We start from the raw sequence: 18,241 nt of genomic DNA on the forward strand, positions 1-18,241 counted from the left end.
CCCACTCCAATATTCTTGCCTGGGGGATCCCGAAGACAGAGGAGCCTTCTGGGCTACAATCCATAAGGTCACAAAGAGTCAGACACGACTCTGCAGACATGACTGACTGAGCACACACACACACACTGGTCTATGTGCTTGCACGTGCACATTACACAGGGCTGAGCATATTTTGAAGGGGAAGTGAGCCAGATGTGAAAACAGCTAATAGATTTACTGAGAAATGAGGGAATGGAGGAAATGGGAAAGTGTGAAGCTTTTGCAAATGTGCAGAGATTAATTCTAACTGATATCAAGAATGCAGAGAGGTGTTTTCCCGCTCTCTAGGAATGAAAGCAATCAGACCAAGAGGAACCAGGACCTTGAAACCAATCAGTCCTCCAAGAAGAACAGGAGAGTGGACGGACAGTGAGAAGGACAGCCAGAAGGCAGATAGGTGACCAACTGAGCTGCGAGGAGGCAGTATGTGGGAATTCTGCCAGAAAGATGGTCTGGTCACACACCGTGGAAACTGGGGCCGGCAGAATGTGGGATGCAGGCCAGCCCTAGGAGTCACTGGTCCATTATCTGTGACTCTCCATGCCCACTGATCTGGGCATTGAGCAGAGAATCAGTCTGAAGGGCCTGGTTTGTGGAGAACTAGGGTCTTGACCACTGACCAGGCAGGATCCCAGCACCAGGAATGGAACCCAATGCAAGCCTTCCCTGGGCTTCTCTCACGGATGGACATTCACCCAAGAACTTCCTGGTAGAGCTCAAGTGGCTCCCCGCTGTGGAGAGCCGTGGGCAAGGTGGCCGGGCAGGTCAGGGCATGCTCCAGGCTGAGTGAATAGACCCAGGCTGAAAAGGTTCTATCAGAGAACCCCAGGCGACCATGGGAGGCACAAAAACAAGGGTCAACGTGAGCTGAGTTCTTAGGTTATGGTTACTGGGGTTTTTTGTATGGTTGGTTTTTTGTTTGATTTGATTTTGGTTTCTGTACCATAATAAGAAAGCTAACCTGTTAAGCAACTGGAGGTCTTGCTAACCTTAGATTGTAGACGTCAACAGGAAGTAGGAAAATAATAACCTCACAGCCTCAACTGTCAGAGGCAGCAATAAGGGCAGTCTGACCAGGTTCTGAGGAGAGCAGGGTTCAGTCAGCACAGACAGGAAGGCAGATGAGAGGAAAGAGAAGAAGGAAGGGAGCTGGGATCCATGACGTCTCCCCCATACAAAAAGGTGTCTGCAAACCTGCATTAAGCTGGCCTGAAAGTTTTGACGCTTCCCTGTGGCTGAGATGGTAAAGCGTCTGTGTGCAATGTGGGACACCCAGATTTGATCCCTGGGTCAGGAAGATCCCCTGGAGAAGGAAATGGCAACCCACTCCAGTCCTCTTGACTGAAAATCTCCATGGACTGTCGCCTGAGGAGCCTGGTAGGAGACAGTCCATGGAGTCACAAAGAGTCGGACATGACTGAGCAATTTCACTCACTTTTAAGCCCTCCTCTTACCTGTGGGGACTCTGAGCCTGGGGAGGTGGAGTTAGGGGTGTGCTGCTTCAATGCTTAACAAGTGTTCTCCCAAGAGAAGGTAAAAAGAAGAAGAAAAAAAATTCTGATTTTGCCAATTCCCATCATATAAGTGTGGGAATTTATACAATGGCTGCTCTGACTGATTTCAAGCTACCAACCTGAAGCCCACTGGCTTACAGCATTCCTGAAAATGTAACAGTTGCTCCCTGGTGTGAACCTCCACCCCTGAGGGATAGTCCCTTAGACCTCATAGCCCTTCTCATAAGAAACACCCAGTTCAATGCAGTCCTTTTAGGAAAGTGCCCTTTCCGGGCCCAGAGGATGGAGGAAGATGCAATCCTATCTCCTAACCAGTATCTGCCTTCCCTAGTCCTTTATGCTAGAACTGAGGCTTCGTAAGAATCATCTAAATGTTTGTTTAAATGCCAGTTCTGGTACCAACTGGCAATCAGATAAATAATCCCTGAAGATCACGTGCACCGAATAATGATTATAGACAACCATGTATTATAAAGTTCAGAGTTCCTAAGAGACTAGATTTTAATTGTTCCCATCACAGGAAAGAAATGATTGGTTTGTGACTTGATAGAGGTTTTAGCTAATGCTGCACAATTATGTCATGCCTTGCTAAGTCACTTCAGTCATTTCCAACTCTGTGAGCCCATGGACTGCAACCTGCCAGGCTCCTCTGACCTTGGGATTCTCCAGGCAAGAGTACTAGAGTGGGTTCCTGTGCCCTTCTGTAGAGAATCTTCCCAACTCAGGAATCGAACCCACATCTCTTACTTCTTCTGCCTTGGCAGGCAGGTTCTTTACCACTCGTGCCATCTAGGAAGCCTGCTACACAATTGTATTCCAATACAAGTTTTTAATTTACAAAAGTACCACTTCCTAGGTCTCACCCTCCAAAAATGTCGACCCATTATACCTGGGATGAGCAGTGGTTCCCAGGAGAGACTCTGGAAGCAGTGCCAAAGAACATCCACTGCTCTTGAAGGACCAGCCCTAGATTTCAGCAGCACCCTGAATCAGAGCAGGGATTGGGAAGGGGGAGTTGCTGAAAGAACCATTTACTAGAAAGAGAGATGCCTTAGATGGCTCAGAACCTGTGGTCCCAAAGTTCTCTGACCTATCCACCAAGCCATGGCCGGTTGGGTTCTGTGCACTGGAGCCTCTTGAAGGTAGGGTCCACTGCTCCTTTGCAGCCATCAGAAGTGAAAAGCTTAACAACCACAGATCGTGGAGCCCAACTGCAGAGTTCCTTTCCCTCCATCCACTGCTTGCTGGCTGCATGACCTTAGACAACTCATGGAGCCTCTCTGCGCCCCAGGTCCTCATCTGTGAAATGGATGTATTCATAGTACTTACACCTCAGTGCCTGGCATGTAGTGCATCCTACATGAGGGTTTGTCAATTTTATCACCATGCAGTTCTGAGCACACTGGGGGCTTTTAAGATAAGGTTGGTGGTTTAAACCACTTACCCCTATGAGCTTCTGTTTCCTCACCTTTAACTTGAGAGCAGTGAAGTAGTGATGGGAACAATAATAGCTTTCCTGCCCACTGCACAGGATTATTATAAGAAGAAACTAAGACTGTGAGGTGAAAGTGCTTTAAAATCTATAGATCACCATGTAAATTTTTTGTCATTTTGTCTTTGAGGCTGTTAATTTGAGGCAGGACTCCCAGTCTACAGACTGGGTTCCCACTTCTGCTGTGCTGCCTGCGCTATGCAATGGTGAGCAGAGCCTCTCTGAGAGTTGGTTTCCTCTCCCATCCAGGGGAGCCTCCCAGCAGAGGCATAATATGTGTTAGGTAGCATTAGTGGTTCCTGGCCCTGACTTTATATTAAAATCATCTGGAGGGCTTTGTTAAAATGTCCGCGTGCTTATGGATCCAATTCTGAATGGATCAGAATTTCTTGGCACAAGATGTAGAAGTTGGTCCTTTTAATAAGCTCCCTTTGTTGTTCAGTTGCTAAGTCATGTCCAACTCTGTGACTTCATGGACTGCAGCACACCAGGCTTCCCTATCCTTCACCATCTGCTGGAGTTTGCTCAAACTCACGTCCATTGAGTCAATGATGCCATCCAACCATCTCATCCTCTGTTGTCTGCTTCTCCTTCTGCCCTCAGTCTCTCCCAGCATCAGGGTCTTTTCCAATGAGTCAGCTCTTTGCATCAGGTAGCCAAAGTATCAGAGCTTCAGCTTCAGCATCAGTCCTTCCAATGAGTATTCAAGGTTGATTTCCTTTAGGATTGACGGGTTTGACCCCCTTGCAGTCCAAGGGACTCTCAAGAGTCTTCTGCAGCACCACAGTTTGAAAGCATCAATTCTTCGGCGCTCAGTCTTCTTTATGGTCCAACTCTCACATCCATAAATGGCTTCATGGTTCTAATGTGGATCTAATGGCTCCCTATATGGTTCTAATGTGAGTCCTGGATTGAAAACCACTGAAATCTGTGGAACAGCTCTGTAAACTGTAAAACATAATGTATAATTTGTGGATTTTTTTTATTGTTAGTTGATGATCTTGTGGGGAACTAGTTCCTCTGAAAGTCAGGCCAAAGGGCATTTTCCACCATCTGTCTGAAGACTGCACTGACTGGGGAGAATTGAAACTCACGCAGTTCATGTTCTTGCCTTCAAGCCAAGGAGGCTAAATGAAAACAAGCCTCTCTCAGATCAAAGATCCTACTGGGATGTTGGGGCCAGTGAGTGGTGTTGGCTTAATTGGATTTGGAAGCCATGCCTCCAGCCATGGGGAAGCATTCAGTATTCTGTTTTATTAAAGTGACTGCTGTGCAAAGGCATGTGCATCACCCTGTGGCCATTGACCCGATCAGGTTAAGGGCCAGAAGGTCTTTCTATATGAGTCCCCAGATGTGATTCCAACCCTTAACTTGGCTCCAGTTGGCACAGTTGCAATGTCTGTCCATTGACTACCTCTTTCAGCACATGGCCATGGCCATGCCCCACACATCCCCTCTGCTTAGATGTCTCTTTACAGACAGAGTCTTCAAGATGTTCTGAGATTCACAAGAGAGGAGGGAGAGGGTGGCTGGAATCAGAGGTGGTCATTTTTTACTAGTTTCTCTACTGTTTCTAGTAATGTCTACACTGCTATGATATTCAGACTAAACTGCTGAGTTCAACTGGGATGGTCATTTTATATAGAAGTGATTCCCTTATGGAAGGTGCCAGATGTTCCCCACCAAAGGGTATCTCAGGACAAGGGATGAGATGGCCACCTGTTTGAGAAGCAATAAAATGGAAACTTGATCACTGCAGAGATTAAAAAATAATAACAATAATGGGTGACATATGAGCAAGAGTCTGGCTTGGAAAGTTCACAGACTAATGTGTAACTCTGATTTCTGGGCTATGGACTGATAAACTTTGTTGCTGTTGGCACACGTTTGCATTGAACCCAGGAAGACCTGGAACCTTCATATCCTCACACCCTTGGGCCAGGACTGCATCTCTAACACTCAATGTCTGCATTTAAGAGAAGCTGCTATGTGATCCTGAAAACCTCTTCAGGTTCCCCTGTCAATGACAGGACACTAAATTCACTCCAAGTCCAGAGTTTGTTAGTACTACCACAGAACCAGTTCCTCTGTCTGCAGAATTTCCTCCTCTATCTTAGATTCTTGTTCTGCTTTTCCAATTTTAAGGCTTCATAATAATAAGTGATTCACTTATTCTACAGATATTGACTATTGATTTGGACACATTTTACTTTCTTTAGTTCCAAAATTACTGCTGACAGTGACTGCACCCATGAAATTAAAAGATACTTGCTCCTTGGAAGGAAAACTATGAGGAACCTAGACGACATATTAAAAAGCAAAGACATCACTTTGCTGATGAAGGTCCATATAGCCAAAGCTATGGTTTTTCCAGTAGTCATGTATGGATGTGAGAGTTGGACCATAAAAAAGGCTTCAGTTCAGTTCAGTCACTCAGTCGTGTCCGACTCTTTGCGACCCCATGAATCGCAGCACACCAGGCCTCCCTGTCCATCACCAATTCCCAGAGTCTACTCAAAATCATGTCCATTGAGTTGGTGATGCCATCCAGCCATCTCATCCTCTGTTGTCCCCTTTTCCTCCTGCCCCCAATCCCTCCCAGCATCAGGGTCTTTTCCAATGAGTCAACTCTTCGCATGAGGTGGACAAAGTATTGGAGTTTCAGCTTTATCATCAGTCCTTTCAATGAACACCCAGGACTGATCTCCTTTAGGATGGACTGATTGGATCTCCTTGCAGTCCAAGGGACTCGCAAGAGTCTTCTCCAACACCACAGTTCAAAAGCAACAATTCTTTGGTGCTCAGCTTTCTTCACAGTCCAACTCTCACATCCACACCTGACCACTGGAAAAACCATAGCCTTGACTAGATGGACCTTTGTTGGCAAAGTAATGTCTCTGCTTTTGAATATGCTATCTAGGTTGGTCATAACTTTCCTTCCAAGGAGTAAGCGTCTTTTAATTTCATGGCTGCAGTCACCATCTGCAGTGATTTTGGAGCCCAAAAAAATAAAGTCTGACACTGTTTTCACTGTTTCCCCGTCTATTTCCCATGGAGTGGTGGGACCGGATGCCATGATCTTCATTTTCTGAATGTTGAGCTTTAAGCCAACTTTTTCACTCTCTTCTTTCACTTTCCTCAAGAGGCTTTTATCAGGGTGGTGTCATCTGCATATCTGAGGTTATTGATATTTCTCCCAGCAATCTTGATTCCAGCTTGTGCTTCTTCCAGCCCAGCGTTTCTCATGATGTACTCGCATATAAGTTAAATAAGCAGGGTGATAATATACAGCCTTGACATACTCCTTTTCCTATTTGGAACCAGTCTGTTGTTCCATGTCCATTTCTAACTGTTGCTTCCTGACCTGCATATAGGTTTCTCAAGAGGCAGGTCAGGTGCTCTGGTATTCCCATCTCTTTCAGGTTTTTCCACAGTTTATTGTGATCTATACAGTCAAAGGCTTTGGCATGGTCTTAGCACCAAAAAATTGATGCTTTCAAGTTGTAGGACTGGAGAAGACTCTTGAGAGTCCCTTGGACAGCAAGGAGATCAAACCTGTCAATCCTAAAGAAAATCAACCCTGTATATTCATTAGAAGGACTGTTTTTGAAGCTGAAGCTCCAATATTTTGGCTGCCTGATGCAAAGAGATGACTCATTGGAAAAAACCCTGATGCTGGGAAAGATTGAAGGCAGGAGGAGAAGGGGGCAACAGAGGATGAGATGGTTAGATAGCATCACTGACTCAATGGATATGAATTGGAACAAAGTCTGGGAGATAGTGAAGGACAGGGTAGCCTGGTGTACTGCTGTCAATCCATGGGATTGCAAAGAGTCGGATACAACTTAGCAACAACAGCAGCAACAACAGAGCTTGTATAATGGCCCTAATCTTGAGCCTGGTGTGAAATAGCTAATCAATCCCTCCTGCTGCTTGCTCCCCCAACCCTGAGCAGATTATCTCCTCTGTTTTCCAAACTAAATGTTGGCATTCTGTATTAGAAACAAAAGCCAGATTTCTAGAAATCAAAAAGTACTGTGGGGTTCTCACCATGTTCTGTTAGCCTCAGGCCATCAAACAGGTAGAGCTGCAGGCAGGTAAGGAGACCCAGAGTGTAAAGGACCTGACCCAGCAGACCCCAAAGGAAGCAACAAACACAGTTCCTAACATTTCAGACCATGAATGGATGTATTTAAAATTTGTTGCAAGAAATGAGATGATTTGCTTTTTTAGGACAAGACAGGCATTTGAAACTTAATTTGCATTTATAATCAAGATGTATGGCATCTTGATTATAAATCTTGTATCCTAACCATTAAAGGCAGAGAACAGAAAGTTGGGAAGGAACATAAAGCAGGTATAAGGTATGTGGGTCTCCTCTGCCATCAGAATCTTGGTAAGTCTTAGCAAAATTTAAAGTTTATCAAAAACTGGAAACCTCAAATATCCATCAGGAGTAGAATGAGGAAATAAACTATGGTCTTTTTTCCAGTGTAATGTGAAGATGAATGATGTGAACTAAAAATGAATTTTTAGTAAAACTGCATGTAACAACAAGGATGAATCATACAACAATGTGAAATGAAAGAAGCCAGACACGCACAGTCAAAATACGCATGTTGTATGATTATGTTTCTATGAAGTCCAAAAGTAAGCAGAACTAATCTTCAGTGTTAGAAGTCAGAAAACTGGCTGCTCTTGGAAAGGGCTGGGTAGAGATGGGGAGGAGGCACTGGGGGAATTTCTAAGATGCTATTAGTGATCTGTTTCTTGACCGGTTGTAACATAGACGTGTCCGTCTTGTGATAATTCATCGAGCAGAATACTTGTGATTTGTGCATTTCACATTTGTGACAGTCCTTCAAGAAATTCAAATCTTGGATGGGGCCCTGCTTGTCTGTGGTAATTAGGCTTGCAAGAGGTCCTCCGAACCCCTGCCCTCCATGCTAGGCCCATTTCTAGAGTCAGGGGAGCTCAGCCAAAAATCTGAGTAGAACATCAGAACAACAGTGACAAATGAGGCAAGACAAGGTGAGAATTGTGTTTGCCTCGGAACCACCTGACTCCAGGTCTTGGGAACAAGTCCCACAAAAGTGTAGCACTGAGATTTCTGGTGTTTGGGTTGGTTCAGGGGCTGGATGAGCTAGAATATGCAGATAGAGTCTACCTAGGGTAGAGAGTGAAAGCTCAGGTCTGTTATTTTTAACTCTCAGGAGACCCTCCTCCCCCAGCCTTCTCTCCTACAACATGCTCTCCCTGCTGTGGACAGTGGAATCTGCCCAGGCTATGGGACTGTGGCTCTGATTTTGCATGAGGGAGAGTAGGTCTTGTTTCTTAGAAGAGCAAGTGGCCAGGGCAAAAATTGCCAGACTTGGAACTTCCCAGTTGGTCCAGTGGTTAAGAATCTGCCTTCCAGTGCAGAGGATGAAGTTTCCATCCCTGGGTAGATAACTAAGATCCCCTGTGCTGCAGGGCAACTAGGCCCATGCACCCAAATAAATAAACATTAAGGAACAAAAAACTGCCAGACTGCTTTCTCAAGTTTTGCCCTGTGTAGATGAGACTTGGCTTAATGGGAAAGGTGAAGAAGGGAAGTTTTCCAGGCTTAGCATTGATGCACAGAATGAGGAAGAAGGGGGAGGGTGAGGTTCTACCACAGTGGGACATAGCACTGTGACAAGGGATATTAGATAATGGGTGGAACATAAAGATAGTAGAATCTTTGAGGATTTGGAAGCAAGGAAGCCAAAGCAGTTTGTCATGGGCAAGGCATGAGGGTGCTGACTTGCTACAGACCTGCTTTTCAGTTTTCATTCTTGAATTTTTAAACCACAGTCAGACTCAGAGAGCTATTGAGGAATGAAGCCAAGATCGTTGTCCTCTGGTGGCGGTGTGAGGTTCACTTTTTCCTAGTTGAACTGCCAACATTTGGAGCCATTTACCACTATAACCATCACAGCAAGCAGTCTGTGGACACTCTGGATGTTCCAGCCCAAGTTGGAATGAATAATCTTGATCAAGATCCTGCTTGCAATGGGGAAGTGAACTCAAACAAAAAAGTTTTAAGTTACCTACACTTTTTCATTGAAGTATAGTTGGTTTACAAATGTGTTAGTTTCTGGTGTACAGCAAAGTGATCCAGATTTTAGATCCGAATATAATATCTGATCCAAACATTCAAATATTTGGGGGGGGGTTGTCTTCCATTATAGGTTATTATAAGATATTGAATATAGTTCCCTGTACTGTATAATAGGACCTTGTTGTTTATTTTACATATAGGAGTGTATATCTGTTTATCCCAAACTGCTAATTTATCCCTTCCCCACTCACTTTCCCCTTCGGTAACCGTAAGTTTGTTTTCTATGTCTGTGAGCCTATTTCTGTTCTGTAAATATGTTCATTTGTGTCCGTTTTTTGATTCCACATGTAAATGATATCATATACTATTTGTTTTTCTTTCTCTAACTTACTTCACTTAGTATGATAATCTCTAGGTCCATCCATGTTATTGCAAATGGCATTATTTCAGTCATTTTTATGGCTGAGTAATATTCCATTGTGTATACATACCAGATCTTCTTTATCTATTCATCTGTCCATGGACACTTAGATTGCTTGCATGTCTTGTCTATTGAATATAGTGTTACAGTGACATTCGGGTATATGTATCTTAGATAAATGCCAAGGAGTGAGATTGCTGAATCATATGGTAACTCTATTTTTAGTATGAGACAAAATTTATCCCCAGCCTGGTGTTCACCAGTCATAAAAAAATGGTCCGTGCACAGTGGGAGATGTGCCTAGTGCAGGAAGAGACCACAGGAGGTCATCAGGTTAACATTCAGCATAGCACCCTTAGAAGTGGGCAGTTGGGATTATCTTTCTCTCTGAAGGTTTAGTTACCCCAGCACTGTGTTTGCCCTGCTGGAGAGTAAGATGCAGAGTAAATTGGGAATCATTATTGAAACACAGTAATGGGACCACAATGAGAGCGTCCAGTTCCCAGACACAGGGGTTTCAAGAAAGCAGAAAGTGCACATGGCTACTCACCAGATTCCAGGATATCGTCGGAATAAAATGCTTCCTGAAAGCACTTTTATTGGAAAATGTTATTTAGGAGAGTTTCAAGTTTATTTTAGAACTTTTTCAGTCAGTGGGTAGCACACCCATCCCCAAGCCAAGCTGAGATCACCAGATATGCAGGACAAAGAACTCTTCCAGGTCTCAGTGGACCCAGTGAAGCTGGATTAGGAGAACAACAGTGTTTAAGATCCTCGGGGGCAGGCATGGCCACTCTGCTGTCTCTCTGCTTCATAATTTCTCAACTTCTACCCTTTCTGCTGCTTTCTTTTTCCTGTTCCATTTTCCAGTTCCAATCCCCAACGTAAAACCCTGAACCTGTATTGTCACTGAGAATTCTATTTCTGAGTATGTCTCAAGGGGCATGATAGCAGGTGGAAAGAACTTCAAGAAGTTGTTTGTTAGGTGGTGTCTGGCTGGCAGATGGAGATCCACCCTCCGACCAGGAGGAGTTGGCAAAGCCTGGTCTTTTCAGGGCTCATCAAACAGCATTCAGTATTTTCCAACATCCCTGGATGGGCAGCCTTGCTCCTGCATGCCCTTCCCCCGATTTAAAAAAAAAAAAATGTAAAATTTAAAGGGAAAATGTAAGTCATGGGCTTCCAAGAGTTTATACTTACTTCATCAAATCTATTATTTTCCAAGAGTTGTTTGGAGTGCAAAAAGGCTAATTAGTCTTTTCCAAATGTCTTTCAAAATCCTTTCTTCTAAGAAGGACATTTAGAGGCTTTGAAAATTGTTCCAGGGGTAAAAATAATATTAATAATAAATTTCTCAAAACTCTCAACCCCTGCAGGTTCAAAATTTGCTTAATTCTTCAAATGCAAGGGACTTTGAATTATTGCTGGGATTTGTCATTTCTTGCTTATGAGGCTTTTCCAAAGGGGTAAGAGTCATCACGTGGAGTCCACTAGAGTTCACTACATGGCTCACAGCCTTGCCCATGACCCAGGACACTTCCAGAGTCTTCCGAAGCAGAACCTTCAAGACAGCCTTCCCCCTCTTTCTTGGTGGCATCCATGGGGCCAGGTGGGAGTTAAACTGAAAGCATCGACTTTTCAGCCTGCCTTATTTTTGGCTAGTAGATCAGAGCCCTCCCAGAACAATTCTATTGTAGGGCATACAATCTGTATCACATAAAACCGGTGATCTATTATTGGGTGGCTTCACTGGTGGCTCAGACAGTAAAAAATCTACCTGCAATGCAGGAGACCAAGTTCCAACCGTGGGTCAGGAAAATCCCCTGGAGAAGGGAATGGCTACCCACTCCAGTATTCTTGCCTGAGAAATCCCGTGAACAGAGGAGCCTGGCAAGCTACAGTCCATGGGGTTTCAAAGAGTCAGATACGACTGAGCAACTCACACTGTGAGGTGCAAAGAGAACAATTTTTCCTTAGGGTGTGTGCAAAGGAGCCCTTTGTGCTCAGCTAACCTTGAGCATTGTCTTCGGATGACCTCTGGTGGTGGAATTTTTCCCAGCGTATGCACAGCGATGCTTCTGAGCCAAGCTATCCTTGGTACATTTTCCTACATTCCTTTCCTCCTGTTTTGTTATTCACATTCAGCAAGGAGCAAGAATCAGTTGCAAACACTCAGAATAAAGTGGTGCATGTGCCTCATCAGACTTTTGCCATTTCAAAAAGTTGCCTGTGCCTTCTCTTTCAGTGAACCTCTGATATATTTATTTCCTGTGGAAAGAGGAAGGAGCCAACATGAAGGAAAATGCAGCATCTAGAGTGGTTTTCATTTTGCTACTTTTTCTCAACGTCAGCCTTCTGAATGGTAAGTAAGAGACTGTCCTGTTCTTTTTCACTCCCTGGGGTATTTGTACGAGAGGAGGGGAGAATCCATCACAGTCCCTTTTGCAGCACAGTTACAGGAAATGAAAATGTCCATGGCATTTGCTTCTCTTCAATTATTTACAATATTATAGGGATTAAAATGAAGGCAAAAATTAATGCAAAAGACTGAATGCAGTTAATGCCGCATCCTGTCACCATGCTCTGACTTCCATCCTCATTCTGGGAGTGCAGAGAAACAATTCTGCCAGGGACATATCACAATTTCAGTCCAGGTTCTGTCCCTTATTGGCTGTGCAGCCTTGAGCCAGTTAACTTAGTTCTCTGGATTTAGACACTTTCAAAGTGAGGATAATGATGTTTCCTCCACCTCAGATGAAAAGTTGTGTGAGAAAAATCTTTGAAAACCAGTTAAGAGATCTAAGGGGATTGCTGTTACATGGTGGAAAACAGGAACACCCAACTCTGTTATGCAGGAAATGAAATTTACAACTAGACTAGCATGTGTGAGCCTGTGTGTGTACATTTCAGTGTGTCTACCCATGTCTATTTGTAAGTGTGAATACTTGTGTATATCTCTGTATCTATTAGCTTCCCTGTACATACCTGATTGAAAATGCTTCTCTGTGTGTACCTATATGCATACCCATTTGTGGGTGCATATTTCTGCATATGTACCTATGTGCGGACCAGTATCTACTTCTATAAGCATGCAGCTATGTATATTGTTCCTCTGTGATCTGTGGGTGTGTTTCTGATATGAGCTCTTCTGTTTGAGCATGTGTGTGTTGGGGGTGGGGAGTACTTCTGTGGTTGTCCCTGTGTTTGTGTGCATTTTACAGGGAAAGTGAGACCATCCGTTCATTGTAACCATCTCTTCTAAAGTGGGTGAAAGAAACATTTGACTAATTACAGTTTCACAGCTTTACCCTCCTCTCGAGTTTTCTTGAGGTACTGTTAATAACCAGTGAAATGTGAGAGAGAGAAGCTTTCAGGAAGAGAAAAAGGAACGTGGAGATTGGTACAATCCATATGGAAACTTTGAGTATTCAAATAAGCCCCAAATAATCAACGGTTGCCTTAATTGGCTTCTAAATACGCTCATTATTGAGCTGTAAACTTGTGTGTTTTTTAAAATATAAGCTTTTCCTTCCACCTCACACACTCCTCCCTAGCCACAAGAAAAAAAAAAACAAAAAATCACTTCACCCTGTGAAACTGTCCTGAAGAAATATTCCCTAGAGGTCAAGCAACATTCCAAAATGGGCAGAGTTAAGCCCAGACTGGCTGGCGTGGACGGTGTTCAGGGGATCTAAGAGCTGGCTGGGCTCCAGCTGACTCAGCCTGGGGACCTTGGCCCAGCCTTGTATCCCATCATCCCATTCCAGTCAGTTCTTCTTTCTGGCCGGTTTTGCCTAGTGCCCTCCTTCCCACCGGTGTCCTCCTCTGAACTTGTTCGTCCTGATGCTGCTTTGCTAGCAGTTCTAGCTCAGGAGCCAGCCTGAGGGATGAAGGACAAGGGTGGCAGAAAACAGACAAGCCCCCAAGGTTCAAGGATCGCCTCCTGGAAGCGCCCCTCTCTGCTCCCGATTTCCTGAATGAAACACCACCTGCAGTTACATGGCTGGGGATAGAGGGACTCTTTCCCTCCCCGGACCTGACAGATAAGGAACAGAAGAGGGTGCCAGCTCACCAAAAGCTTCAGGGGCTAGGCAACTCGAAAACTTCATCCACATTGGGTTTTCCACATCACCTCTTTCAGCCCCACTAGCTTCCAGCTGGGACTAGATAAAGATGGTAGCTCCTAACCGGGAGAACAGCTACCCACTCAGCCGCCTCTAGGAGCCCCCATGCCTCCTACCCACCAAAAGAGCCAAGAATTACAAAAGAACCCTTTGCCATCTCACCACATAAAGACCCAGGGAGAGAGGGGAAAGCACATACAAAAAGGGGACTGAAAACCCAGCTTCAGAAGTGGAGACAGGGAGGATGGGAGCCACACTGTGAGACTGAATCATAGGTCAAAGCTGAACAGAATCAAGGAAGAGTGAAGCAGGAAAGGACGGGATGGAGACGATGGGGGGAGAAGCAGCTAGAGGGGCAGCCCGGGTAACATAGTGAAAGAGCAAAAGAGCAGAGAATTGGATTCATTATGTGGGAGTGGCAGAAAGATGGGGGTCAGTGAGCAGAGGGGAGAGGTCCAATGAGCATTGGATCAGCAAATGATCACAGGATGCTTGTGTCTGAAGGCAATCTCTTTTTAAATGATCACCCTGGTGCTGTGGGCACATATCCGCTCCACAGACACCGTGGGATTCTGGAAGGGCCAGATCCTGCTCAATCCACGTGTACCCCTCGCACCCTTGCTGCTCACCATTGGTGAAATGTTACAGTTAGTCACTGATCCTAGGTTGCTGGTATCTCCATCTCACAGTACACGCACACACACTCACATACACACACACCCCATCACAAAGCTCTCTCTCTCTGAATCCTGCCAACTTCAGGGCAGCCCACAGAAGAATGCTGCAGGATGCTGACATCTTGGCACTTCTGAGTCCCACCTCCCACCCCTAGGCCTACTCTCCCTGAGACCTCATCACTGGCCTGGCCCCATCTACCTGCTTCTGTCACCAATAGAATGGCCAAAGAGTTGAACGGACCTTAATATAGACTCCGGTGCCTTCTTTTTCTAGGACAGTCACCTCCTGAAAAACCCAAGCTCGTTAAATGTCGGTCTCCTGGAAAGGAAACATTCACCTGCTGGTGGGAGCCTGGGGCAGATGGAGGACTTCCTACCAATTACACGCTGACTTACCACAAGGAAGGGTAAAATGTTCTCTTCTGTCCTAGCAAATTCCACATGGGTGTCCTTGCCCTCCAGACCATAGGACCACTGACCCTGCGTTAATTTCTGTGCTTCCCTGAATGGACACTGATAACCTCCCACTACTGGGGGAAGGGACTCTAATGCCCAGGTCCACATCCTCCTCCTAATGTCCCAGCCAAGCTCCCACGTGTCCATAAACTCCACCACCAATGAGGTGACACCAATCCATCCGTGTTACCGTTGCCTGTCATAAGCTTGAGTTGTACCCCAAAGTCATGTATAAGTGTTTCCAAAGTTAATTTTGGATGCTTATCTATCAAGCTTCTGCCAATTGTCATTTTTTTAATAATCATTGCTTTTTCAATCTAAGAGTATTATTATGTAATCCTTGACAACTCTGGTACATTAGCTGTTTGAACTTGTTTCACATGCAAGAAAATAACAAGCCCTAGAAGGAAAGGAAGATGAGGTTTTTCCTTAGGAAATCCATGGACCCATGATCTCCCAGATTGGGTATTGGGAGCTAAAAAATTGCAGTGCAAACTCAACAGGGCCATCTCTGGGCAAGGAGTTCATCACAGTTACAGTGAGACCCTCCTGGAAATCCAGGGATGGCTGTATATCCTTCCCAGTGAAGAAAACATTTACTGGAGGAACAGCTGGCCTGCCTCCCAGTGACTGCACTTAGTGGTACACAAAGCTGACATCCCCTGTGAGACCCAAAGGGGTGTCAGACACACAGCCCTCAGGAGCTCAAAGCAGCAGCATGGTGAAACAAGCCTGCTCACCTGTGTGACAAGTCTTGCGTGGAGCCCCCGTGTCTACATGTGAGCAGCCTGAGGAGCCTCTGGGACCTGAAGTACCTCCTTTCAGAGTCACTCTCCTCTGTGGCTACCTGAGTGTAATTGGAAATATACTGCAGTTTGTATCCCCTTTCAGCTTTTTTAGTGACATGTAATTCAACACATTTGTGCAATAACTGCTGCCTTGGGCATGCCCGCCTCCACCCCACCCTGGTTTGTATGATGCAAGAGAAACTCCTGAGATGACCCAATGGTAATTTGCTGAGGATGGCGGTGCCTTGGCCATGGAAAACTCAAGTGTATGTTGGCAGGGGGCGTATAGCACAAAGTCCACAACAACCTGTAGACAGGAAGGGTTGGTGAGAAACACAGTCACTGGGGCTCTGACGTGACTCCTCCACTGCTTCTCCAGCACTTCTTCCCTGAGTCACCCCTCGCTGACATGGACAGGGTCGAGAAGCTTTGGGAGCCCTTCTCCAGCTCTGTTTTTTCTTGTCCCTCCAAATTCAGTGATACTGACGTACTAGGCTCTTTGCTGCTGCTGCTGCTGCTAAGTCGCTTCAGTCGTGTCCGACTCTGTGCAACCCCACAGACGGCAGCCCATGAGGCTCCACCATCCCTGGGATTCTCCAGGCAAGAACACAGGAGCGGGTTGCCATTTCCTTCTCCAGTGCATGAAAGTGAAAAGTCAAAGTGAAGTCGCTTAGTCGTTCCCGACTCTTAGCAACCCCATGGACTGGAGCCTACCAGGCTCCTCCGTCCATGGGATTTTCCAGGCAAGAGTACTGGAGTGGGGCTCTTTATACCACTTAAAAAAAACTAGACTCTTTATACCACCTTCTTGGTGGTGGTAGTTTAGTTGCTAAGTCATGTCCGACTCTTGCGACCCCATAGACTATAACCCTCCAGGCTCCTCTGTCCATGGGATTCTCCAGGCAAGACTACTGGAGTGGGTTGCCATTTCCTTTTCCAGGGGATCTTCCTGACCCAGGGATCAAACCCATGTCTCCTGTATTGCAGGCAGATTCTTTACCATTGAGCCAGCAAGGAAGCTCCATACCACTTTCTTACTGACTCCTAATATGTTACTTGTTGCAGAGAAACACTCATCCATGAATGTCCAGACTACAAAACCGGGGGCCCCAACTCCTGCTACTTTAGCAAGAAGCACACCTCCATATGGAAGATGTACGTCATCACAGTAAACGCCATCAACCAGATGGGAATCAGTTCCTCGGATCCACTTTATGTGGACGTGACTTACATAGGTAAGGGGAAGCGTGACAGGTGAAGAATGTGTTAATTTGATATGAATCTACCGAGAGTTAAACTCAGTTTGAATCTCCTTGTCTTAGGGATAGATCCCCGAAAGGAAAGATGAAAAAATTCACAATATCCTCACCAACTGAGTGTTTTAAACCCATTTGTATTCCTGACAGTAAGACAGTAAAGATCATTGTGCCTTCCCTTGACCCTTCTTCCCACTCCCTTGCACCCAGAAGCAATGCTCTATTTAGCTTCCCTTGTCAGTCCTTCTCTCCAGCCCATCCCCTGCAACCAATGTCCCCTTCCCCCTTGGCAAGCTGGGGTTTCCTTTCTGAGATTTCTTTCCCTGAAACACGCTGCTTCGTGGAGTAGCAACTCTTAGAAGACACTCATCTGCTTCTCCACCCACAGGAATTTCTCCAGCTGCTTTGCCCCAAATTCAGTTCTCAATATGCTTATGTTCCTCAGCAACTGGAGCTATTCTTCTCAAAATAAACTACTTGGGGAGTAAATAGTGCTACTTGAACAGAAGGCTGAAGTGCAAGATCACAACCATGAGGTTTGGAAAACTCATGAGTGAATTAAAACAAAAATCTGTCTAAGAGCTGCTTCTTGCTTTGCATGATCAACACTGAGCTTCAGGGCGATGAGGCATAACTGCAGTGGCCTCTGTGGTTTGGTTGTTGTTGTTGAGTCTCTCAGTCATGTCCGACTCTTTGTGACCCCATGGACTGTATCACACCAGGCTTCCCTGTCCTTTACTATCTCCTGGAGTTTGCTCAAACTCATGTCCATTGAGTCGGTGATGCCATCCAATCATCTCATCATCTGTCGCCCGCTTCTGCTCCTGCCCTCAGTCTTTCCCACATCGGGATCTTTTCCAATGAGTTGGCTCTTCACATCAGGTGGCCAAAGCACTGGAGCTTCAGCTTCAGCATCAGTCCTTCCAGTGAATATTCAGGGTTGATTTCCTTTAGGATTGACTGATTTGATCTCCTGGCAGTCCAAGGGACTCTCAACAGTCTTCTCTAGCACCAAAGTTCAAAGGCATCAATTCTTCGGCTTTTGGTTGAGTAGCGATGACAAAGGGAATCTTAGGACAAGAGATGGCTTGGCCAGGACTGGATTCAGCCTTCCTATTAGGTTGCCTAAGGAGTAGCTAATTAGGTTCAAGGTTACCAAAGTCTTCCTGACTTACCTAGCACCAACGGAAAAGGCTCTCAAGTATTGGGCTATATATCATCCCATTGGCATATTACCAGTGGTTGATCCTTAAAAACTAGAAAAGCTTCTAACATCAGCTAGTATGCATTTCAATACTATCTCTTCCCCCCACCCAGCAAGTGATTACAGTGAGCCTGGGGGTGGAAATAGAATTTAATCTCAGCTTAAGAAAATCAAAAAGTAACACCACT

General features: G+C 45.3%; 1 protein-coding gene across 1 annotated transcript in view; it reads left to right on the plus strand.

Annotated features, from left to right (window-relative positions):
• Positions 1-18,241, plus strand: part of PRLR (prolactin receptor) — a 70,486-nt gene that overhangs the window by 27,767 nt on the left and 24,478 nt on the right. Inside the window, exons 2-4 of the mRNA XM_005907371.3 lie at positions 11,794-11,910; positions 14,624-14,756; positions 16,659-16,828. Coding sequence (XP_005907433.1) covers positions 11,841-11,910; positions 14,624-14,756; positions 16,659-16,828 — 373 coding nt within the window. The 5' untranslated portion in view covers positions 11,794-11,840. The remainder of the gene's footprint in view (positions 1-11,793; positions 11,911-14,623; positions 14,757-16,658; positions 16,829-18,241) is intronic.

This window comes from Bos mutus, chromosome 20 (assembly GCF_027580195.1).
Source record: "Bos mutus isolate GX-2022 chromosome 20, NWIPB_WYAK_1.1, whole genome shotgun sequence".
In the NCBI taxonomy this organism is placed as follows: Eukaryota; Metazoa; Chordata; class Mammalia; order Artiodactyla; family Bovidae; genus Bos; species Bos mutus.